The sequence below is a fragment of the Carlito syrichta genome, unplaced genomic scaffold (assembly GCF_000164805.1).
Source record: "Carlito syrichta isolate Samal-C Ts95f unplaced genomic scaffold, Tarsius_syrichta-2.0.1 Scaffold307180, whole genome shotgun sequence".
NCBI lineage: Eukaryota > Metazoa > Chordata > Mammalia > Primates > Tarsiidae > Carlito > Carlito syrichta.
In genome coordinates, this window is record NW_007251276.1 from 81622 (window position 1) to 106535 (window position 24914).

General features: G+C 41.3%; 1 protein-coding gene across 3 annotated transcripts in view; it reads left to right on the top strand.

The window, feature by feature from the left end:
* Positions 1-4075: 4075 nt before the first annotated feature.
* RNGTT (RNA guanylyltransferase and 5'-phosphatase) overlaps positions 4076-24914 on the top strand; it is a 297963-nt gene continuing 277124 nt past the window's right edge. For all 3 annotated transcript variants that reach the window (XM_008064037.1, XM_008064038.1, XM_008064039.1), the window contains exons 1-3: positions 4076-4181; positions 14695-14798; positions 14887-14975. In XM_008064037.1, coding sequence (XP_008062228.1) covers positions 4095-4181; positions 14695-14798; positions 14887-14975 — 280 coding nt within the window. In that variant the 5' untranslated portion in view covers positions 4076-4094. The remainder of the gene's footprint in view (positions 4182-14694; positions 14799-14886; positions 14976-24914) is intronic.

Here is a 24914-nt window from a genome sequence, read left to right on the forward strand (position 1 = left end):
GCTTTGGGAGCCCGGCAGAAGGATTGCTTGAGCACAGGAGTTGGAGACTAGCTTGGGCAACATAGTGAAACTCTGTCTCTATAGAAAATTAAAAAAAAAAGAAAGAAAAGAAAAGCCAGATGTGGTGATGTGCACTTGTAGGCCCAGCTACTTGGGAGACTGAGGTGGGAGTCCAGTCTCCTTGCCTGAGGCCAGGAGTTTGAGTCCAACCTGGGCAACATAATGATACCCTATCTGTAATTTAAATAAAAAAGAAAAAATAATTTTAAAAAACAGGAGGGAAAATGGATAGAACTTGGTGTTGTCTTTAGAATGACGGAGTCAAAACAGAGTCCTGTGTTTCTTGCTTATGCAGTGAGATGATTGGTATTGGAGCTCCCTTGGGAGAGAAGCAGGTTGGAGGAGATATATATATTTGAGTTGGAGTCTCACTCAATCGTTTAGGCCTGAGTGCAGTGGCACCCTCACAGCTACTGCAGCCTCTATCTGCTGGGCGTAGGCAATCCTTTCACTTCAGCTTTCTAAGTAACTGGACCACAGGTGTGTGCCACTATACCTGGCTAATTTTTTGATTCATTGTAGAGATGAGGTTTTGCCAAGTTGCCAAGGCTGGTCTTGAACCACTGGGCTCAGACAGTCCACTCACCTCTACCTCCCAAAGTGCTGGAATTACAGGCTGAGCCACTGAGCTTGGCCTGTTGCGATTTCTTAAACCCAGATAGCAGTGAAGTTTGCTGCATTGATTGACGCTTCCTTTCATGAAAGGTTTCTCTATGGTATGCGATGCTGTTTGATAGCATTTTTCACGTGGTAGAACTTTCTTCAAAATAGGAGTCAATCCTCTCCAACCCCACCACTTTATCAACTAAGTTTATGTAATATTTTTAATGTTTTGTTGTAAATTTCTTTTTTTTTTGAGTTGGAGTCTCACTCTGTCACCCAGGCTGGAGTGCAGTGGTGTACTCATGGCCACTCCAGTGTCGACCTGCTGGGCTCTGGTGATCCATCCACCTCAGCCTTCCAAGTAGCTGGAACTACAGGTGCACGCTACATGCCTGGCTAATTTTTGATTTATGGTAGAGACGAGATCTCGCCAAATTGTCTGGGCAGTCCTGAACTTGCGGGCGCAGGTAGTCCACTCGCCTGGACCTCCCACAGTGCTGGGATGACAGGCTGAGCTCCCGAACCCAGCCTGTTTGTTGTTATTTAGCGATGTTCACCCCATCTTTACCAGTAGCAGATTCCGTATCAAGAAGCTGCTCTGCTTATCCATGAGTTAAAGTTTTATCATGAGATTGCAGCAGTTCTTCAAAGATGCAGTCACATCTTCATGTTCCATTGCTTTTTTTTGGTTTATGGTAGAGACGAGGTCTCGCCAAGTTGCCTGGGCTGGTCTTGAACCCTGGGGCTCAGGCCATCCTCTCGCCTCGGCCTCCCAGAGTGCTGGGATTGCAGGCTGAGCCACCGCGCCCAGCTCAGGACCCACTTCCAATCATCCTGCTATCTCCACCACATCTGCAGTTCCCCCTCCATGAAGTCTTGAGCCCTTAAAGTGACCCGTCAGGGTTGTAATTGTTTCTTCCAAGCTCTTGTTAAGGTTGCTATTTTGACTTTGTGAAGTATGAATGTTCTTTTTTTTTGAGTTGGGATCTCACTCTGTCATCCAGGCTGGAGTGCAGTGACATTATCACAGTTTACTGTAGCCTCAACTTCTGGGCTCAGGTGATCCTTTCACCTCAGCCTCCTGAGTAGAGGCCTAGGACTGCAGGTGTGTGCCACTGTACCTGGCTAATTTTTTGATTTTTGCGTAGAGATGGGGTCTCGCTATGTTGCTTAGGCTTGTCTTGAACTCCTGGGCTTAAGCAGTCATCCTGCCTTGGCCTCTTAGAGTACTGGGATTATAGGTGTGAGCAGTCATCCTGCCTTGGCCTCCTAGAGTACTGGGATTACAGGTGTGAGCCACTACCATACCCTGTCTTGAATGTTTTTAATGGCATTTAGAATGATGAATCTTCCCCAGAGAGTTTTCAATTTACTTTGCCCAGATACCTCAGAGGAATTACTGTCTGTGGTGGCCATAGCCTCAAAAATATGTATTTCTTAAATTGTAAGACTTGAAAGTTGAAATTACTCCTTGGTCTGTGGGCTGAAGAATGAATGCTGTGTTAGTAGGCATGAAACCATCCTTAATCTCCTTTTATGTCTCCATCAGAGTTCTTGAATGTGTAGACGTGTTGTCAGCGTCCAGTGATATTTTGAAAGGAATCTTCTTCTGAGCAGTAGGTTTCGATACTGGACTTAAAACATTCAGTAAACCATACTGCAAGCAGATATGCTGCCATCTAGACTCTGTTACTCATTTATAGTGCATAAGGAGAGTAGATGTCGCATAATGCTTCAGGGCCTCGGCATTTTCAGAATGGTAAAGGAGTCCTGACTTCAGCGTAAAGTCACCAGCTGCCTTGGCCTATCTAACAAGAGTCGACTTGTCCTTTGAAGCTTTGAAGCCGGACGTTGCCTTCTCTCTAGCTGTGAAGGGCCTTGGCGGCATCTTTCAGTCGAAGACTGCTGTGTCTGTGCTGAGAGTCTGCTGTTCAGTGTAGCCCCTTCTGTCAGTCGTTTCAGCTCTTCAGAACCTGCAGAAGCTTCTCCATCAGTACCTGCTGCCTCCCCTCGCCCTTTCATGTTGGGGAGAGGGCTTCTTCCTCGCCCCTCTTGGGTGGTGTGGGCGGTGCTGGCTTCTGCGTCGGGTGCAGCCTCCTCGCGTCCCCCTGTCTTCATGGAGTGGAGGGGAGTCAGGGCCTTGCTCTGGGCGTGGTTTGGGCTTCAGGGAATGTCGTTGCTGGTTCGGTCTTCTCTCCTGGCTGCTAAAGCTTTCTCCGTATGAGCTGTAAGGCTGTTTTGCTTTCTTACCGTTTGTGTGTTTACTGGGGTGGCACTTTTGATTTCCTCCAAAGACTTTTCCTTCACGCTTTGGCTAACTGCACCAGAGGCCTAGCTTTCAGCCTGTCTGGGCTTTTGATGTGTCTTCTGCACAGAGCTGAATCATTTCTAGCTTTTGGTTTGAAGAAGAGATGTACGACACTTCCTGTCACTTGAACACTTAGAGACTGTCACAGGGTCATTTTTATTTTTGTTTTTTTTTTTGAGTTGGAGTCTCACTTTGTCACCCAAGCTGGAGTGCAGTGGCACGTTCATGGCCACTTCAGTGTTGACCTGCTGGGCCCCTGCGATCCTTCTGCCTCAACCTTCCAAGTATCTGGAACTGCAGGCGTATGCTACCATGCCTGGCTAATTTTTGATTTATGGTAGAGACGAGGTCTCGCCAAGTTGCCTGGGCTGGTCTCGAGCCCTTGGGCTCAGGCAAACCCCTCGCCTCGGCCTCCCAAAGCGCTGGGATGACAGGCTGAGCCACCGCGCCCGAGCTGTCCTGTTAAGGTTACCAGTTGGCCTCACTTCAGTGGCGTCTCAGAGAATAGGGAGACTGGAGGAGAGGGAGAGAGGCCGGGAGTCTCTGCTTGCTGGAACAGTCAGAACACACGCTGCTGGTCAAGTTTGCCATCTTAGACGTCGTGATTTGTGGCACCACAACAGTGGCAGCAGTGACATTGAAGATCGCTGGTCACAGATCCCCGTAACAAATACAATAATGGAAAAGTTTGAAATGTTGTGAGAATTACCAAATGTGAACGAGGCATGAAGTGAGCACGTGCTGTTGGATTAATGATGCCCATAGATTTGGTTAACACGGGGCTGCCACGGGCCTTCATTTGTAAAAAATTCAGTATCTGAAAAGTGCCATGAAGTGAAGTGCAATAAAACAAGGTATGCCTCTAATACTAGTTTCTCTCACAAAGCACTCCCCAGACGCAGGAGTTCTAGTCGAACTATGTGTATTCCTGGAACAGTCAGATCACAGGTGGAGGCTGAGGTGAGCCATGATTATGCCACTGCACTCCAGTCTGGGTGAGACTCTGACTCGAAAAGAAAAAATAAAGGATTGCTGATTATAGGACTTTAATTTGGAGCATTTTCTTTAATGAAATTATTACCCATTTTCATGTTGTTTAGGAAGATTCTTACCTCTGAAGACAATGTTAGGACCAAGATATGACAGTCAAGTTGCTGAAGAAAACCGATTCCACCCCAGTATGCTCTCCAATTATCTAAAGAGTCTGAAGGTAAGAAACAAAACTTTTTGCTACTGATGTACTTTATTACTTTTGTTCTTCATGTGGCTTTTTAAACAGATCCATTTTAGTTTGAAAGAATTGATAGACTCAGAGGAAGTTGCAATAATTGTGAATGGAATTCTATGAACTCTTCCTCCGCTTCTTGCAATGTGACATTTTATGTAATTGTACAATATCAAAAACAGGAAATTGATATTGGTGCAGTACTGTTACCTAGATTGCAGTCCTTACTTAGTTTTTTATATACATACGTGTGTGTGTGTGTGTGTGTGTGTGTGTGTGTGTGTGTGTATGTGTGTGTGTGTGTGTGTGTGTATGTGTGTTTATGCAGTTTGATCCCATGTGTAAATTCACGGTGGTAGTTACAGAGCTGTTCCATCTCTACAGGGAACTCCCTCATGCTACCCCCTTATAGTTGGATTCTCTCCCTACCCCTGTCCTTGGACCCTGGCAGCTACTAATCTGTTCCCCATTTGTGGTTTTGTCACCTTGAGAATTTTATATAAATGGAATAGAATAGTATGTGATATTTCAGGACGGGCTTTTTTCACTAAGCATAATACCCTTGAGATGTGTTCACGTTGTTGCATATATCAACAAAATCTTTTGAAAATTTTTTTGTATAATATTAAATTGTATGGCTATATCAGAGTTTAACTGTTCTCCCATTAAAGGACAGTTTGGTTCTGTTTGTGGGATATCATGAATAAAGCTGCTGTGTTTTCATGTTTAGATTTTTCACATTTTCGTGTGAACATAAACTTTGATTTTTCTGGAATAAATGCCCAAGTGTGTGACTTGCTAGGTCATATGGTAAGTACATGTTTAGTTCTACAAGAAACTGCCAAACTGTTTTCCGGAGTGACTGCACCAATTTATATGCCTATCAGGTAGTTTTTAAAGAGTGAATGAAACGTAGTTTTTCACATTATCCTGACATATGCCAGCTGTGTTAGTTTTAAGGCTGCTGTGACAAATTACCACAGGACTGAGTGACTTAAGACAACAGATGTTTATTCTCTCACAGTTCTGGAGGCTAGAAGTTTGAATTCAGGGTGCTGGCCAGGTGGGTTTCTTCCGAAAGCCGTGGAAGGAGAGTGTTTTCCATGCCTCCCTCCTAGCGTCTGGAGGCTGCCTGCAGTCCTTGGGGTTCCTTGCCTTGCAACTGTGTCATTCCAGTGTCTGCCTCTTGGTCATGTGATATTCTCTCTGTGTGTCTGTGCACATTTTCCTCTTAGAAGGACGCCACACTTCAGCTTTTTATAGGACACAATTCAACCCACAACACCAATCTTTGTTACTGTTTTATACTTTTGATAGTCTGTTATTATATGCTATATTAGTACTTTGAGTATTAGTGCCCACTGTGTGCAAGGCTAATATGGAGTTTTAAAAACCTATTATTCATCACTTTTTTCAGTGCAGTTGAGTTGTTTGTTCATATTTTATCTTAGCTAACTAAAAACTTTTAATTTTTACTTTCATTATCAATAGTTATATTTAAAGTTATAGCTAAAGTTTATAGAGGGTTAGATATTTCCTAGGCAGTGTACTAAGAACTTGGGCATAAAAGCCAGATAGTCTGAGTTTGAATCCCAGTTTGCCACTTATAACTTTGTGGGCAAGTTATATAATCTCTTCATGTTTCAGTTCCCTCATCTTAAAAAAAAAAAATTAGTGCATATAAAACATGTAGAACAGTGCTTGGCACAGAGTAAGGGCTTCACTTAAATCTCACAACAACTCTGAAGTAGATACTACTGCTATCTTTTCTTCGTGGATTGAGGTTGTCTATTATGAAAAAATATATGTATATAAATCTGTGTATGTGTGTACACAGACACATTCACATAAACACATTATCCACACAGACTCATCACACACATTAATCATATATGTAAATATTGAGCTTGGGGCCGTTAAGTTACACAATACAGTTTCAGTTTCCTTAACTAAGATATTCCTATGTATTTAGAAAATTTGCATTCCTGCTTACCTCTACTTTTCTTTTGCTTCTTATTTGGGACCTGGAGACAAACAACATGGGTTCTAATCTTAGTTCTCTGTGAACTTGTATTATGGTATCTAAATCTTTTGAGTCTGGCAATATGTCAGTGGAAATCAGTAGAGCTCATTATGACAGCTAGTTATATTTTAGAAGTGTATATTTTTGTGTATTTTGCCATGAGAGAAATTTAAATGTTTCTGTCATTTCCCCCCCTTCTAACAATGGAATTCAGTCATTATGTAGATCAGTCTCCTTTAGGCAAAGTTACTAATAAGTACTCAAGGCCAGATATGGTGCCTCATGCCTGTAATCTCAGCACTTTGGGAGGCTGAGGCTGGAGGGTTGCTTGAGCCCAGGCATTTGAGACCAGCCTGGGCAACATAGTGAGACCTTGTTTCTACCCCCAAAAATATACTCAATAAAAGCAACAACATAAAAAGTGGAGGTTCAGCCAGGATTGTCTGAGAGTCTGGAGAAGAGCCTTAATGCAAGGATGAGAGACACCCCCAGTAATCCACATTCCCAACACAGACTCCTGCAATCCTAGCCACAGAAGAGCCCTTTGAGCCTCATGGGACCTGAGACTGACACAGGGGAGCTGCCTGGAGCTCGTGCCGGGTCCCACAACCCTCATGTCCTAAGCAGCCTCATCGCGGCCCCATTTTGAGGATCTCCACATCCCTTGGGTCCTATAGACATTTCCTACTCATAGCTGTTTCTGCAAGGTGAGGCAGGGGGCATAGGCAGTGACCCCACCCCAGCAGTGGGACAGCTGTTCATTTTCATGTACCCTGAGGATAAATTCCACTGCCCACAACTGCTGCTACTCCTGCTGTTGTGAGGCCAGCCCAGAGAGGGCGAAGCCTTATCCCCACCAAGCTTCCTGCCTACAACTGCTCCTGCTGAAAGCAGCCTCATTTTCCCAGAAGCAGGGCCACAGCACAGCAGCTGATAACCCACCTTAGCGTCTGCTGGCAGCCTGGGACTCAACCCACCCTGCCTGCCACAGCCAGCACCTGCATGCACTGCCAGGGCAGCTCTGCATGGCCAGCTCTGCTCTTCCCCCAGCACACTGTCCCGGGGCCTGGGCATCACTCAGCCCAGTCCACCACTGTTGGCACCTGAGCACTTTGGGGTCTGAGGTTAGGCCTGCTCGACTTGCCACTACCACAACATCTGACACTCACCCACACAAACCGTCTGTGGGTTTGGAGACTGGCTTGCCCAGTCTGTTGTAGCCATTCCCAGTACCAGTGTGGACTAATTAAGTCCCAGAGTATTGTTCCAAGCTCAGCTCACTGCCTGGGGGCTCAAGAACTCTCGCAGCCCATTGCTGGCATTTCTGACACCCAAGCAAGCCACCTGGAGGCTTGAGACTTGGCCTGCGTGGACCTGCTTATAACACCACTGCTAGTGTCTGCCACTCTGGAGTCCAGGGACCGGCATACTTAGCCCACTGCTGCCACCAGTGGGACCCAGGACTGGCTCACCTGATGTTTCAGTTCCCAGCAAGATTTAACACTGTCTCCACTAACAACTGCCCCTTAAGCCACTGAGGATATCAGTGACACCACTGACACTGTTTACAGCTGAATAAACCATACACAGACTACTGCATGTGCCCAAAATCAAAATAAAAGTGTCCTACCCAACTGACACCATAGATACAGGAAAAAATCCTCCCCTACAAAAGCCAATTCAAAAAGTTGGAAGAAGCGACTGTTACGTTGCTTGCACAGATATCAATGTAAAGAGACAGGAAACATGAAAACGCAGGAAAATAGGTCACAAGAAATGCTTAAGGGAGTCATCCTATACCCTGGAAGTGAATGATAATTACCATCATGAAAACACATGGAAACGTAAAAACTATTGGTAGAGGAAACAAACACACAAGAGAAAAAGCTCAAATGCTGCCACTATAGAATATAACCAAACTACAATGATAAACAATAATAAAGAAATAAAGGATATACACAATAATCAGAAATCAATAAAATGACAGAAATAAGCCTTCACATGTCAGTAACAGCCCTGAGTGTAGGTGGATTATACTTTCTACTTAGAAGATATAAACCGAGTGGATAAATGAACACGACCTAGCCATTTTCTATCTACTAGAAACTCATCTATAAAGACACAAATGGACCGAAGGAAAGGGATGGAAAAACATATTTCATGCAGATGGAAACCAGAAGTGAGCAGGAGTAGCTAAGCTTACGTCGGATAAAGCACTTCAGATTTTTGAGAAAATGTAAAAAGAGACAAAGAAGGTCATTATATAATGATGAAAGGATCAGTCTGAGGATGTAGCAGTTCTACACACCTAACATCAGAGTAGTTAGATATGTGAAGCAAATATCATTAGATCTAAAGGGAAAGATTGATTCCAATGTAATCATAGTTGAAGATTTTAACATCTGACTTTTAATCTCAGTGGACAGATAATCTAGATGGAAAATTAAGAAAGAAACATTGTTTTTTTTTTTACTGCACATTAGACCAAATGGACCTAACAGACACTTACAGAACATTTCCTACAACAGCTACAGAATACAACTTCTCATCAGCACATGGCACGTTCTCCAGGATAGACCATACAAAACAAATCTCCACAAATTAGAAAAAAAAAGGAAATAATACCAAGTATCTTCTCATACCATAATGGAATATAACTAGAAATCACTAACAAGAGGAACTGTGTAACTACATGGAAACTAAACCACATGCTTCTGAGCAACCACAGGGGTCAGGGTAGAAATTAAGGAGGAAATTAAACATTTCTTGAAACACATGAAAATGGAAACACAACATAGCAAAACCTAAGGGATAGTGCTAAGAGGGAGGTTTATGGCAATGAACACATCAAAATAGAAAGATTTCAAATAATCTAATGATGCACCTTAAGGAACTAGAAGAGCAAGAATGAACCAACCTCAAAATTACCAGAAGGAAGGAAATAGGATCAGAGCAGAGGTAAACACAATAGAGACTAAAAAAGCAATGCAAATGATGGCTGGGTGTGGTAGCTCATGCCTGTAATCCCAGCACTTTGGGAGGCTGGTGGGAGGATTGTTTGAACCTGGGAGTTCAAGACCAGCCTGAGCAACAGAGTGGAACTTTATCAAAATAAAAAAATTATAAAAATATAAAAAAACACTCCAAGAATCAAAAGACCAGTGAAATGAAAAGTTGGGTTTTTTTTGGTAAAGATAAACTAGACTAATCAAAAAAAGAGAAGACCCAAACACAGTTGGAAATGAGGAAGGAGAGATATTGCAACCGATACCACAGAAGTACAAAAATTATCAGATTATTATGAACAGCTATACAGAAACGAGGAAAGCTGGTGGACATGGTAAATTCCTAGACACGTACAGTCTACCAAGATTGAATCTGTAAGAAATGGAAAACATGAACAGACCAATAAAGATTGAATCAGTAATAAAAAGGCCCTCAACAAAGAAAAAATCAGAACCTGATGCTTCACTGCCAACCTTTCAATGAAGAACCAACATCAGTTCTCCTCAAACTATTCCATAAAATTGAAGGGAAGGGAATTCTTCCTAACTCATACTATGAGACCAGTGGTACCCTGATACCAAAACCATATAAGTTGCCGCAGAAAAGGAAACCACAGGTCAGTATCCCTAATGAACATATATACAAAAATTATCCATGAAATAATAGCAAACAATCCAACAGCAAATCAAAAAATTGATACACCATGGTCAAATGGGATTTATCCCAGGGAGACAAGGATGGTTCAACATATACAAATCAATACCTGTGGTACTTTATAGCCACAATGAGAAACAAAAACAAAAAAACTCAATAGGCTCAGAAAAAGCGTTTGATAAAACGCAATTTTTTTTATTATAAAAACTTTCAACAAATGACATGAAAGGAGCATACCTCAACATAGTAAAGGCCGTCTATGACAGATCCATAGCTAATACACCGAATGGAGAAAAGCTGAAAGCCTTTCCCTGAAGAACTGAAAGAAGACGAGGGTGCCGACCTTTGCCTCCTCTGTTCAACACAGCACTGGAAGTCCTAGCCAAGGCTCTCAGACAAGAGAAAGAAATGAAAGGCATCCATGTTGCGAAAAAAGTCAAACTGTCCCTCTTTGCTGAAGATATGATCTTACATCTAGAAAAATGTAGATTCCACCAAAAACTTTTAAATCTCATAAATATTTAGTAAAGTTACAGGATACAGAATCAACTTACAAAAATCAGTAGCATTTCTAGACATCAATAATTATATAACTTATAAAGAAATCAAGAAGGCAATTCCATTTACAATAGCTACAGAAATACATAGGGATATATTTAGTCAAGGAGGTAAAAGATTTTTACAGGGAAAACTACAAAACACTTATTAAAGAAGTTAAAGAGGGCACAAGCAAATAGACATCTATTGCTCATGGATCAGAAGAGTTTAATATTAAAATGAGTACCTGTCCAGCGCAGTCTACAGATTCAATGCAATCCCTATCAAAATCCCAACATCATTTCTCACAGAAATAAAAAAAGAAATTTTAAGATTTGGATGGAATCAGAAAAGAGTCTAAATAAATAGCCAAAGCAATCCTGAGCAAGAAGAACAAAGCTGGAAGTATAGTACCTGACTTCAAAATATATTACAAGGCTATGGTAACCAAAATGACATGATATTAGTATAAAAACAGTAGAACAGAATAAAGAATCCAGAAGTAAATCCATATATTCACAGCCAACTGATATTTGACAAAGATATCAAGAAGATACTTTGGGGAAAGGGAACCCTCTTCAATTAATAGTGCTGGGAAAGCTGAATAACCATCTGTAGAATAATGAAACTGGACCTCTGTCTCTCACCATATCCAAAAATCAACTCACGATGCAATAAGTAGTCAAATGTTAAGACCAGAAACTATAAAAATACTAGAAGAAAACATAAGGAGAATACTTTAGGACATTGGTCTAGGCAAAGATTTTATGGAGAAGACCTCAAAACAGACACCTAATGCAAGAATAGACAAATGAGACCATATTAAACCTATTTAAAAATGCTTTTATGCAGCATAAGAAACAACCTGTTAAATGGGGGAAATATTTGCAAACAAATTATTCATGCGATAAGGGATTATATCCAGAATATGCAACAACAAAAAACAAAATTCACTAAAAACTGGGCAGAGGACATGAATAGAACATTTCTCCAAAGGAGGCATAAAATGACCAACAGATATATGAAAATAATGCTCACCATCACGAATCATTAGGGAAATGCATATAAAAAAACCCAGTTTTTCTTATCCTGTTTAGAATGGTTGTTATGAAAAAGACAAAAAAATAACAGATGTTGATGAGGATGTGGAGACAAGGGAACTCTTATACGCTGTTGGTGAGAATGTAAATTAGTATAGCCACTATGGAAAACAGTCTGGCGATGTCTCAAAAAGCTAAAACTATAACTACCATATGATTTGGTATTTCTGTTACTGGATATTTATTCAAAAGGAAAATCAGTATATCAAATGGATACCTGCACTTACATATTTATTGCAGCACTGTTCACAATAGCAAAGAAGGAATCAACCTAAGTGTCCATTAGTGAATGAACAGATAAAGAAAGTGTGGCATATACACCCAATGGGATACTGTTCAGCCATAAAAAAAAAAGAATGAAATCATGTCATTTGCAGCAACATGGATGGGACTGGAGGACGTTGTTAAGTGAAATAAACCAGAAAGGGAAGGTTGAATTTTACATATTCTGACTCATATGGGAGCTAAAAATGTTGCTCTTATGGAGGTAGAGAGCTGGGAAGGGTGTTTGGGTGGGTGAGGGGATGAAGAATTTGGTCAGTGGGTACAAACATGCAGTAAGATAGAAGATATTAGTTCTTATGTTGGCTAACAGAGCAGGGTGACTATAGTTAGCATCAGTGTATCGTATATTTCAAAGTAGCAGGAAGAAAAAACTTGAAATGTTCCCAACATATAGAAATGAAAAATTCACAGGGTGATGGACTTGACCCTGACTTGATCATTACATATTATATGTATGTGACAAAATATCACATGTACCCTGTAAATACATAAGATATTATCAATTTTTTAAAATGCACATTGTTTCTCTTGCCATTATTCTAGGGGTATAGGCTTCAGAGTTAGGTGAAAGATGTGTGAATTGGCAGTTCCTTTTTTGGGGGACTCAGTCCGGCTGTGCATTTCTTAGACTATTTTGCCAGGCTGAATGTTATTCTAGTTTTAAGTGTTTTTTACACTCATGACCTCTGAACATAAGGCAACTTCTTCAGTTAGTACGCCAGAGAAGAAATACTTTTTGTTGAAACCCAGGAAGAAAAACTGGCTGTGATGCGCTGGTTGATAGATGGGATTAAGTCTAATAAGACGCACAAATGTGTATTTTTTCTCTGTTGATTACTTGAGGAATTTACAAGGGAGTTTTGACTGTATATACTTTTTAGCCCTATGTTCTTGTTTTGAAATTTAACTGCCTAAGTAAGATGTGATTCTCCTCTAATGATTTTCATCTTTTAATTAAAAAAGGGTGATATTGTGAAGTCTCCATCTCATTTTGCCCTTTGTCTGTCTAGTTCCTCACTACATACCCAATAGTTTTCACTGTTGCTAGATTTTTAAAAATGTGTCCTTTTAGAATTTCTCTTTTTTTTAATATGATTTATTATTATTATTATTTTTTTGAGTCACCCAAGCTGGAGTGTTGTGGCTCACTCATGGCCACCGCAGCCTCGACCTGCTGGGCTCCGGCGATCCTTCTGCCTCAGCCTTCCAAGTAGCTGGAACTTCAGGTGCGTGCTACCACGCCTGGCTAATTTTTGACTTATTGTAGAGATGAGGTCTCGCCAAGTTGCCCAGGCGGGTCTCGAACCCTTGGGCTCAGGCAATCCACTCACCTCAGCCTCCCAAAGTGCGGGATTACAGGCTAATTTTTTGACTTACTTAGAGACGAGGTCTCACCATGTTGCCCAGCCTGTTTGCAAACCCACGGGCTCAGACAGTCCTCTTGACTCTGCCTCCCAAAGTGCTGGGATTACAAGTTTGCGCCACCATGCCCAGCCTCAGAATTTCTTTATGGGTATATAAGCAACAACAAATACAAATGATTATTCTTCCCTTTATACTCAAGTTAACACATTACATAGACTGGTCTGAGCCATTTTTTTTTTAACTTAGTATATTCTGAAGATCTTCATTTATTAGAACCCAAAAACTTCCTTTTTTTTTTTTTTAGCAGATGTCTAATATTTCATTAAAGTATATACAGGTTGGGCATCCCTAATCCAAAAATCTGAAATGCTCCAAAATTCGAGTCTTTTTGAGCACTGACTTGATGCTAGAAGGAAATGGTTATTGGAGCATTTTGAATTTTGGATTTTTGTATTAGGGATGTAGTGTGTTTGTGCTGACTTTTTGTGAGGCTTACCAACACAGAGTCATTTTTACTAATTTTGTGTGTGTGTCTTCCTTGCATTTTCCCCCATGCATTGTTTCTACTTCCCTGTGTTTTTGAGATGTAGGTCTGCCACTTTAGGGAAGCTGTTTCTTATAGGAAATGTATTTCTGTTGGTGTTTCTAAAATCTGCCCTCCTGGTTCTGCTTCTCTTTTCTTCCTTTCCACATAACTTCTGCGGTGTGCTTAGGTTTTTGTTTTTTGGCAGAATTTAGACATGAAATTAGAATTTTAGAATTTAGACATGAAATTTAGTATGAAAGTGTGGATTTTACTTGCCTCTGAGTTTCACTGAAAATGGGACTTTTTGTTTTTTAATCATTTACCTTGTTTTTGTATGACATTCAAGAAGAAACGAGGGAAATTGCTGTCTCAATTTTGCTGTTTCTTTTTACTAGGAGTCTCCATTTTTTATTTTGCTATAAAAAAATAAAACTTGAGGCATCAGTGTATTTTCAGAAAATAGAAGGGTTATTAATCAAATAGAAAGGAGAACACACACACATATATTTAAGATGCAAATGACATCTTTTAAGGCTGGGCTATAGTATGGTGTAGTCAGTAGATATCAGCAGGCATTACTTGGTTGTTGGTTGTGGCTGCTTGGAATGCTGGGGTGATGATGTGTGGAGCTCGAGTAGTGGCATATTTTAGACAGATGCTACCCCTCCTCTAGCCTGGTCTAATACATCATCGGTGCAGATGTAGATGTAGAAAACTCTATCAGTGTTTTCTTTTTCGGGGGGACATTTGTGATTTTGGGAGTGGAGTCTGTTTTGCTTATCTACTTGTTCCTTTATTAACTTTGGGGTTGATTTATTTCATTGAGATCCTACTAAGTTCCAGCGTCTTGAATATGACTTGTGTAAGTGGTGCTTTTATTGTCAGTGGCAAAGTGAAACACAAAATCTCCCTCAGTGTACATGGGTGCGCTGTAATATTGCCATTTAGTCAGCTAGTTTTGGAACAACTTAAGTTACAAGTAAATCTGCCCTTTTTTTTAAGGTTAAAATGGGCTTGTTGGTAGACCTGACAAATACTTCCAGATTCTATGATAGGAATGACATCGAAAAAGAAGGAATCAAATACATAAAACTTCAGTGTAAAGGGTAAGTTATGTATTAAGACTCTTTAGTATTGAAATCTTTCATTGATATTTGTAACCTTTTATTAAAAAATTGTTTTTTATATTACTAGACATGGTGAGTGCCCTACAACTGAGAATACTGACACATTTATTCGTCTGTGTGAGCGGTTTAATGAAAGAAACCCACCTGAACTTATAGGTATGTTTGACTTTACTTTGGCACTGTTGAATATTTTATTTTGCAATCAGGTTTCCTCCTTCTTTTAGTTTTATTTTATTATAGATATTTTTTGCTTTTTAAATGCAGTTGGCTTTTCTGTTCTTTTGTTTGCACATGAGTAGATTTGAAAGTTTTTTTTCCTCTTTAAATAATCACCAAATAGTATTTATTAGAGAGACTTCTGTATTGTGTGTCGGGGGTGGGGTGGGGAGGAAGTAAGAGACAAACTTGTTAGTTACATAATAAATATATTTTCATAATTTTTATGTTTTTCCAAAAGAAAGGCATAATTGCCCCTCTTCGGGTCTGCTGTTGGGAAACTGTACTTTTTTTTTTTTGCATTGGAGTCTCACTGTCACCTAGACTGGAGTGCAGTGGCCACTCCTGGCCACTGCAGCCTTGACCTGCTGGGCCCCGGCGATCCTTCAGCCCCAGCCTTCCGAGTAGCTGGAATGACAGGCGCATGCTACCATATCCAGCTAATTTTTGATTTATTGTAGAGATGAGGTCTCGCCAAGTTGCCCAGGCGGATCTTGAACCCGCTGGCTCAGGCAATCCACTCACCTCAGCCTCCCAAAGCGTGGGATTACAGGCTGAGCCACCGAACTCGGCTGGAAAACCGTATCTTTTTTTTTTTTTTTTTTTTTTTTTGAGTTGGAGTCTCACTCTGTCGCCCAGACTGGAGTGCAGTGGCCGCTCCCGGCCACCGCAGCCTCGACCTGCTGGGCTCCGGCGATCTTTCCACCTCAGCCTTCCGAGTAGCCGGAATTACAGGCATGCACTACTACGCCCGGCTGATTTTTTGATTTATTGTAGAGATGAGTTCTCGCTGCCTAGGCGAGTCTCGAACCCGCAGGCTCAGGCAATCCACTCACCTCGGCCTCCCTCAGGCGCGGGATTACAGGCTGAGCCACTGAACCCGGCTGGGAAACCGTATCTTAAATATTACATATTTACTTTTTACGATTTTATATTTTATACTGTATGTGTTTGTCATTCAGTATTTCTGAGAGTGAGCCAAATGAACTGAAGTCACTATAGTTCCTTTTTGCTGCTGTATAGTGTTCTATCATATGAGAGCGTTGCAGTTTATCCCTTCTTCTGTTGCTGGACCCGTTCCTTCATCAGATGTTCATTGACTGCTACTCTGTGCCAGGCACAGGCTCTTGGAACACATCAGTGAAGAAAACAGACGAAAAAGTTCCTGCCCCTGTGGAGCTCATATTCTAGTAATAAATAAGCAGGGGAAGAGACGGCAGTCAATACATGATAAATATAATAAAGAACATTTTCTTAAAATGGCAGTTACTTAAAATTGAATTATTTTCCTTTTTTTTTTACTATTTTTAAACAATGCTGCTAAGAGTGGTCTTCCAGAATTTTTTTTTTCCTTTTGAGTCAGGTTCTTAACTCTGTCACCCAAGCTGGAATGCAGTGGCACTATCACGCCTCACGGCAGCCTCGACCTCTTGGGCTCAGGTGATCCTTCTGCCTCAAGCTGGGACTACAGGCATGCACCACCATACCTGAGTTTGTTTTTTTTTTTTTTTTTTTTTTTAAGGGATGAGGTCTTCCTATGTTGCCCAGGCTGATCTTGAACTCCTAGGCTCAAGCAATCCTCTCATGTCAGTGTCCCAAAGTGCTGGGATTGCTGAGACTCCTTTTTTTGAAGAAATATTTATTGAAGCTATAGCTGCCACAGAAAAATGGAGTGTTACTAGGTTATAAAAATTTTAGAAACTGCTATATGTTATTTGTTTTATATTACTGGCAGTGATTCTGTTCATGTGGATTGAAGTGGAAACGTGCTTTGGACTTGCCAAGTTTTGGGGTGCCAGGTGTGTTGTCAGTTATTGTAGTAATGCTCTAAAGATAGTAACAGAAACTTGACTGGGCACAGTGGCTTACATCTGTAATCCCTTTGGGAGGCTGAGGCAGGAGGATTGCTTGAGCCCAGGAGATTGAGACCAGCCTAGGCAACATAGGAAGACCTCGTGTCTACAAAAAATTTAAAAAAATTAGCTGGGTGTGGTGGTGTGTGCCTGTAGTCCCAGTTCTTTGAGAGGCTGATGTGGAATGATTGCCTGAGCCCAGGAAATTAAGGCTGCAGTGGTCATGCCACTATACTCCAGTTTGGATGACAGAGTGAGATCCCAACTCACAAAACAAAGAAGGAAAGAAAGAAGAGAACTCGTCTTAGAGTTGGTTGCTGACAATACCCATTTATGTAAGTATGTATTTATGAATGAATGAGTTGGAGTCTCACCCTGTGACCCAGGCTGGAATGCAGTGGCACAGTCATGGCTGATCATAGTCTCAGCCTCTTGAACTCAGATAATCCTTCCACAGGGCCTCCCGAATAGCTGGGAGGGTACTCACTGTACCTGGTTGATAACGCCTGGTTGATTCTTTTTTTTTTTTTGGAGTTGGAGTCTCACTCTGTCACCCAGACTGGAGTGCAGTAGCCGCTCCCGGCTACCGCAGCCTCGACCTGCTGGGCTCCGGCGATCCTTCTGCCTCAGCCTTCCATGTAGCCGGAATTACAGGCATGTGCTACCACGCCTGGCTAATTTTTTGATTTATTGTAGAGATGAGGTCCATCAAGTTGCCCAGGCGGGTCTCGAACCCGCGGGCTCAGGCAATCCACTCACCTCAGCCTCCCAAAGCGCAGGATTACAGTCTGAGCCACTGAGCCCATCTGGTTGATTCTTTTAAACAAAAGGTATTAAATGATCAAGCTTAAGTAGTCTTAGGATCTGAAAGTACTGGCCTGCTTTTATAATGTTTTATGTTTTAGTTTCAAAGGTAGAATTTTCATCAGCCTTACACAAATCCTTGCTGAAGCATTATTGTGATCAATAGTAAACATTAGTGATGTGTCAAAAGTTAGACTCAGATTTATTTTCATTGCTATCCTGGTTTAAAAAAACAGAATCCCAGCTGAGCTCAATGGCTCACACCTGTAATCCTAGCACTTTGGGAGACTGAGATGGTAGGATTGCTTGAGTCCAAGAGTTTGAGACCACCCTGGACAGTATAGCAAGACCGTATTTATTTATTTATTTATTTATTTATTTATTTTAGTTGGAGTCTCACTCTGTCACCCAGACTGGAGTGCAGTGGCCGGGACGACCTGCTGCGCTCCGGCGATCCTTCTACCTCAGCCTTCCGAGTAGCTGGAACTACAGGCGCGCGCTACCACCCCTGGCTCATTTTTGATTTATTGTAGAGATGAGGTCTCGCTGCCCAGGTGGGTCTCGAACCCGTGGGCTCAGGCAGTCCGCTCACCTCAGCCTCCCAAAGGCACGGGATTACAGGCTGAGCCACCGAGCCCAGCATGCGAGACCTTATTTTTACAAAAAATAAAAAAATTAATTGGGCAGGGTGGTGTGTGAAACTCAGCTACTTGAGAGGCTGAGGTGGAAGGATCGCCTTGAGCCTAGGAGATTGTGATTGCAGTGAGCCGTGATTGTGCCACTGCAGTTCAGCCTGGATGACAGAGTGAGCTTCCAACTAAAAAAAAAAAAAAAAAAGTTTAGAGGCTGAGGGGATGGTTCTTGCTATGTTGTCCAGGCTGGACTCAACTTCATGGGCCCAGGCAATCCTTCTGCCTCAGCCTCCGAATAGCTAGGACTACAGGTATGTGCCATTGGACCCGGCTCTTGTTATTATTTTTAATTGACACATAATAATTGCACATGTTTATGGGGTACAGTGTGATATAGCAGTACATGTATGCACGCTGATGTGTAATGATCAGTCAGGGCAATGAGCATTTCCGTTGCCTCAGACTATATTTTGGAGCAAATCATTGATATGTCATTTCATTAAAAATGTTTCAAGCTGGGTGCGGTGACTCATGCCTTTAATCCCAGTATTTTGGGAGGCTAAGGCGAGAGGATTGCCTGATCTCGTGTTTGAGACCAGCCTGGGCAACACGGCGAGACCTCCTTTCTGTAATAAATAAATTAAAAAGCAAAAATTAGCCGGGCATGGTGCCATACACCTATAGTTCCAGCTACTTGGACTGAAAAAAAAAAAGTTTCAGTATGCATCTGTAACTGATGGGGGTTTTGATTTTTATATAATCACCATGCAATAGTTATGCTACAAGAATAGCTATAAATTCTTTTATGTTATCTAAAACCTAGTCCATTTTTATATTTCCTCAATTATCTTAAAAGTTGTCTTTTACAGTTAGTTTTTAAACCATGATTCAGCAATCTCCACATACTGCATTTTTGTTATTATGGAAAAACTGGATCATTGTTCTGGAAAGTGTTCCATATTCTGAATTTACTTGCCTGCTTCCTCGTGGATCAGTTAACTTGTTCCCTTATCTCCTGTATGTCTTGGAAATTGGTCGGTAAATCTGGTGTCATGATTAGATTATTCACTTTTAGAGTTTTAGGCAAGAATACTTCATCGTCAGTACTGGCACTTCCTTACACACCACATCAGGTGTGTCTGCTTGTCCCACTTGTATGGTACCAAAGTGAATATGTGGGTTCGTGTTGTGGCAGCTTGTTTTCTGTGTTGTAAAGTTCTCTCATTTTGTATTTCACCTAAGAATTTTAGTGGTCATTGATGATTGTTGCCTGGGTTCGGTATTTCATTAGGGGTTGCAAAATGGTGGGTTTTTTTTTTTTTTTCCCCCAGATTCTTTAATATCTTCATGTATTGGCTGGAATTCTTCTTTAGTAAAAAAAATATTTCTTTTCAGCTGTTTGACTATCCTGAAATATAGTTTGTACTGAAAAAGCAAGTTAAATAATTTATTCTTACCTATTATTTCTGAAATTTCAGAATAGTGAATTGCTATCTTAGTACTCTGCAGTGGTGATTGATTATTTTGATCTTTTTGGAGTGTCTGTGAATTCATGAATTTTTGCATAGTTGATATATTTAAATCAGGTACAGCTACTGTTGATCCTGGTGTCCGGATTGCTTCTTTGTAGGCAGTCTTTCAGGAGCCCCTTCAGGTTGGATTTGATTTTACCCCATCAGTCTTTGATAGTTCACTTAGTTTCTGGCAAAAAATGTTTTCCAGAGTTAGTATTAGTTATTTCTCCTAGGATCCTGGTTCTTTTTAGTGGAAAATAGATAATCTGAGTGTCAGAAAACACTCCATAATTAAACATATTAACATTTCTGCAGTTAAACCTATGACTATTAATTCACACTAAGTGGGAAAAATACACTAGAAATCATATTACATTAGATCAGGTCAGGTTTTGTCTCTAAATGATTTACCAAAAAAGTTTTATTTTTTTTCAGAACTTTTTGAAATTACAATTACAAATCAGCGATTGTGGCGCTGGTGTGCATTTGTTTGCATATCCAGAAATAAACTATTTTCAGAGTAAGTGTTTTGTGGATTGAAGAATTTGAAAATCAGTTTTGTGTTAAAAGAGAAACAGCTGATGTCTTGGTGAATAGAAAACTGTGTATAACAGATACACGGCTTAACTAAAGCCCCTAATTGTTTTAGGTGTTTCTAGTTATATGTATGTGTGACAGATTTGTGAATATGCGTTTTCATGAGTAGCATGTGTATATTTTGGTAAAAAAATTCTTTTGGTTAAATAAAAATATTGAAGGTACTCGGTTTATAATAGGTTCATAGTAATTGTTAGTTTCTGTTCCTGTCTTTATCATTTTTGTTGCTCGTTTAGTCATGTCCTGCAGCATCTCATCCTTAGCACTATTGACATTTTGCACTGGATAATTCCTTTTTTTTTTTTTTTTATTTTTTTTTGAGTTGAAGTCTCACTCTGTCGCCCAGACTGGAGTGCAGTGGCTGCTCCCGGCCACTGCAGCCTCCACCTGCTGGGCTCCGGCGATCCTTCCGCTCAGATTTCCAAGTAGCTGGAACTACAGGCGCTACCACGCCCGGCTAATTTTTTGATTTATTGTAGAGATGAGGTCTTGCCAAGTTGCCCAGGTGGGTCTCGAACCTGCGGGCTCAGCAATCTACTCACCTCAGCCTCCCAAAGGCGCGGGATTACAGGCTGCGCCACCGAACCCGGCTAGTTCTTTATTTTATTTTATTTTTTTTGAGTTGGAGTCTCTGTCTCCCTGACTGGAGTGCAGTGGCATGCTTACAGCTACTGCAGCCTCAACTTGCTGGGCTCAGGCAATCCTACCTCAGCCTTCCAAGGAGCTTGGACTGTAGGCGCACGCCACCACACCCGGCTGATTTTTTGATTTATTGTAGAGATGAGGTCTTGCCACGTTGCCCAGGCTGGTCTCTAACTCCTGGGCTCAAGCAGTCCTCTTGCCTCAGCCTCCCAAAGTGCTGGGATTGCAGGTGTGAGCCACCATGCCTGGTGGATAATTCTTTTTTTGAAGTTTTATCTTGTGCGTTGTGGGATATTGAACAGCATCCCTGGCATATACTCACTAGGTGCTAGTGGTACCCCACACATTGTAACTCTTCAGACATTGTCAGATGTCCTTTGGGTGGGAAAAATCTAATTAGGGTTGTCAGATGCATTGCTTGAATCCTAAAAATTTAAATGACTAGTGAGAAAGAAATGAAATTGTTTATGCTGAGACCAGGCTTTATTAGAAAGATATATTGCCACCAGCCTTTTATAAACCACCCCTTTGAGATTTGTTATCTCGTCTTTAGCATGTATATTTGCATAGCTGTAGCTCATCTTGCTTTTAGTTGAGTTGTTTTTTTCTTAGTTTGATTGTAAATGCCATGCAAATTTATTTCACTATATTAGCTTACCTAGAAAATGAAGACAAATTTGAATAGAAGTTGTACTTGAAATAGTTAATAGTGAAGTAATATTTAGTTATAAACTGTGGGTTGGGCTCGTTGGCTCACACCTCTAATCCAGCACTTTGGGAAGAAGAATGGGGGAATCACTTGAGCCCGGGAGTTGAGACCAGCTTGGGCAACATAGTGGAACTTCGTCTCTACTAAAAATAAAAAAAATTAGCTGGGTGTGGTGGCACTCTCTTGTAGTCCCAGCTACTCGGGAGGCCGAGGCGGAAGAAATGTCTGATCCCAGGAGGTAGAGGCAGTGGTGAGCAGTGATTGTGCCACTGCTTTCCAGCTTGGGCAACCAGAATAAGGCTCTGACTCAAAAAACAACGGCAACAACAACAAAACACTCTGTGGTTTACTTGCCACTAGAGGGACCTGTTCTCATAATGGAATGAAGATAACTGAAAAAATGTTTTCTTTTTTTTTTTTAAACAATGAAGACACCTAACTAAACGTGTAGTATATACGTAGTTAATAGTTTTTTTTTTACATCAAATACATAATCTTCTAAAGTTTTAGAGATTTGTTTTGATGGTTTTGTACGTTTCAGACTCTTACTTTAAAAATTCAGTTGTCTGTTAGTGTTTAATATATAACTGAACCATTAGACTGAAACTCTATGAATTTGCATAGTGACTAATATTAAGAGAAAAATGGTGCTATCTTAGATTACATACCTTCACGTGGCATATTACTTAATTGGCAATTATTGTTACATTTCGTACTTATAAAAGTATTCAGTTAATCTTGCAAGAGTAAAAATTGCATATGAAAATGATGGTTTTGGTGAGAAACATCTGAAGTTGAACATATTTGTTGCTTGAATTGGTCTGAAGTATAAAGAAGAAAGGAAATTTATATGCTGGGGTAAGATACATGAATACAAGAATCTGTTTATAGTGTGCATCTTTGGATGACTTTTTGGAAGCACCTTTATTTATTTATGTTAGAGTTGTAGGGTACATGTGAGGGTTTGCTACGTAAGTAAATCTCATGAAGGTGAGGTTTGGGCTTCGGGTGAGCCCTCTCTCCCCAGTAGTGGACATGGTACCCAGTGGGTGACTGTGTATCCCTTGTTTCCCTCCCTTCTTCCCTCCTGTAACAGTGCCCACCTTTGGAAGTGCCTTTTTTTACAAAGCAGTGGACACAAAAGAATTTATAGAATTTCATGGTCACAGCCATTTACATCTAAGGGGTATCTTTCTATTTAAGCCTGATCTCTTTATTTTTTATCACTTTGCTTCAGAAACTTCATTTCAGTTGTATCATTTTTCTCTATTATTGTGAACTTCTGTGACTTAACTAGGTTCCTATCATGATCCTGTAAAAATACTTAAGCTTTTCTTGACCGGTTGCGGTGGCTCACACCTGTAAATCCCAGCACTTTGGGAGACTGATGCAGGAGGGTTGCTTGAATCCAGGAGTTTGAGACCAGCCTAGGCAACATACTGAGATCTTGTCTCTACAAAAAATTAGCCAGGCGTGGTGGTGTACCCCTGTAGTCCCAGCTACTGGGGAGGCTGAGGTGGAAGGATCGCCTTAGCCCAGGAGGTCAGAGCTGAGGTGAGTTGTCATTGTGCCACTGCTCTCCAATCTGGGTGATAGAGTGAGACTCCAAACAACAGGAAGGCTTCTCTTGTTAAATAATACCCTCTGCCTCACAAAAGCCACACCTTTCTGTTTTGCATTCTCCCTTTCCTTTCTCAGCTGTCTTTGAAATAACGGACACCTGAGTCTGTTTATTTCTGTTGACTTAATTGAAGTCTGGTCCACCCCCCAGCACTCTTTTTTTTTTGAGTTGGAGTCTCACTCTGTCGCCCAGACTGGAGTGCAGTGGCCGCTCCCGGCCACCGCAGCCTCGACCTGCTGGGCTCCGGCGATCCTTCCGCCTCAGCCTTCCGAGTAGCTGGAATTACAGGCATGCGCTACCACGCCCGGCTGATTTTTTGATTTATTGTAGAGATGAGGTCTCGCTGCCCAGGCGGGTCTCAAACCAGCGGGCTCAGGCAATCCACTCACCTCAGCCTCCCAAAGGCGCGGGATTACAGACTGAGCCACCCAGCCCGGCTCCCCCCAGCACTCTTAGTCAGATAGTGACTTTCCTTTCTAACCGTTATATGACATGTAAACACTCGTAGCTTGAAACTCCCACTTTTCGGTGTCCGTGACCCTTTATTCTTTTTGTTCTCTTGAGTCCATGATAGTTCATTCTCTGACTTTTTCTTGTTTTTTTTTTTCATCTGTTCTTGAAAGGTTGATTTTCCTCAGATTTCATCCTTGATTTTCTTCTGTTTTCATACCATTCTCAGCCGTCGTATCTTCACCATGAAAGCCTTCCATAGTTGACTCCGTGCTGATTATTTCTGAATCTGTAGCTCCAGGCAGAGCTTATTTATAGCTCTTTGCCATTATTTCCAAAGAGTTTTAAAGTCCCATAACAATTTCAAACTCAGCATGTCCAAATCCGAACTCATTGCCTTGCCCCTAAGACTGAGTTCTTGTGCTTTCTCACCTAGTTAATGGTACCACTGCTCAGCTGTGTCGCTCAGGTCAGAACCCAGAGTCCTTGTACATCTTTTCTCTCCATCTTGACCATCATTTGCCACTCAGATTGCAGAGTCGATCTTAGATATCTGTTCGGTGTGCCCCTCCCCGTATCCCCGTTGCCATGCCTCTTGTCGCCCCAGCCCTAATCATCTCCCACCATGACTGCTGGGATGGCTTCCTCACCGGTTTTCTCACCTTCGTGGTTGCTCCCTCCCATTCTTCTATCAGCTGCGTGGGTGTGGGTTTCCTATAACCTGATAGTTTTATTGCTATGCTTAAAATTCTTTACTATTTCTCCATTGTCCTTATAGTTTCTGTGATATGGTGCACAAGTTTCTTTAGGACTTTGGCCCTCTCATTCTCTCCAATTGCGTTTGGTGTTTCTTATCACACCCATGCTGTAGCCTTTCTGATTTATTTGTAGTTTGCCAAGTGCTTTTTTGATTCATATGTTTACATTTGCAGAGATTATGCCTATTGTCTCTATATAGTTTCCTTGTATCCCTATTTATTGAGACTTGCTTATTGATTAAGACTTTTTTTTTTTGAGTTGGAGTCTCACTCTGTCACCCAGACTGGAGTGCCTGCTG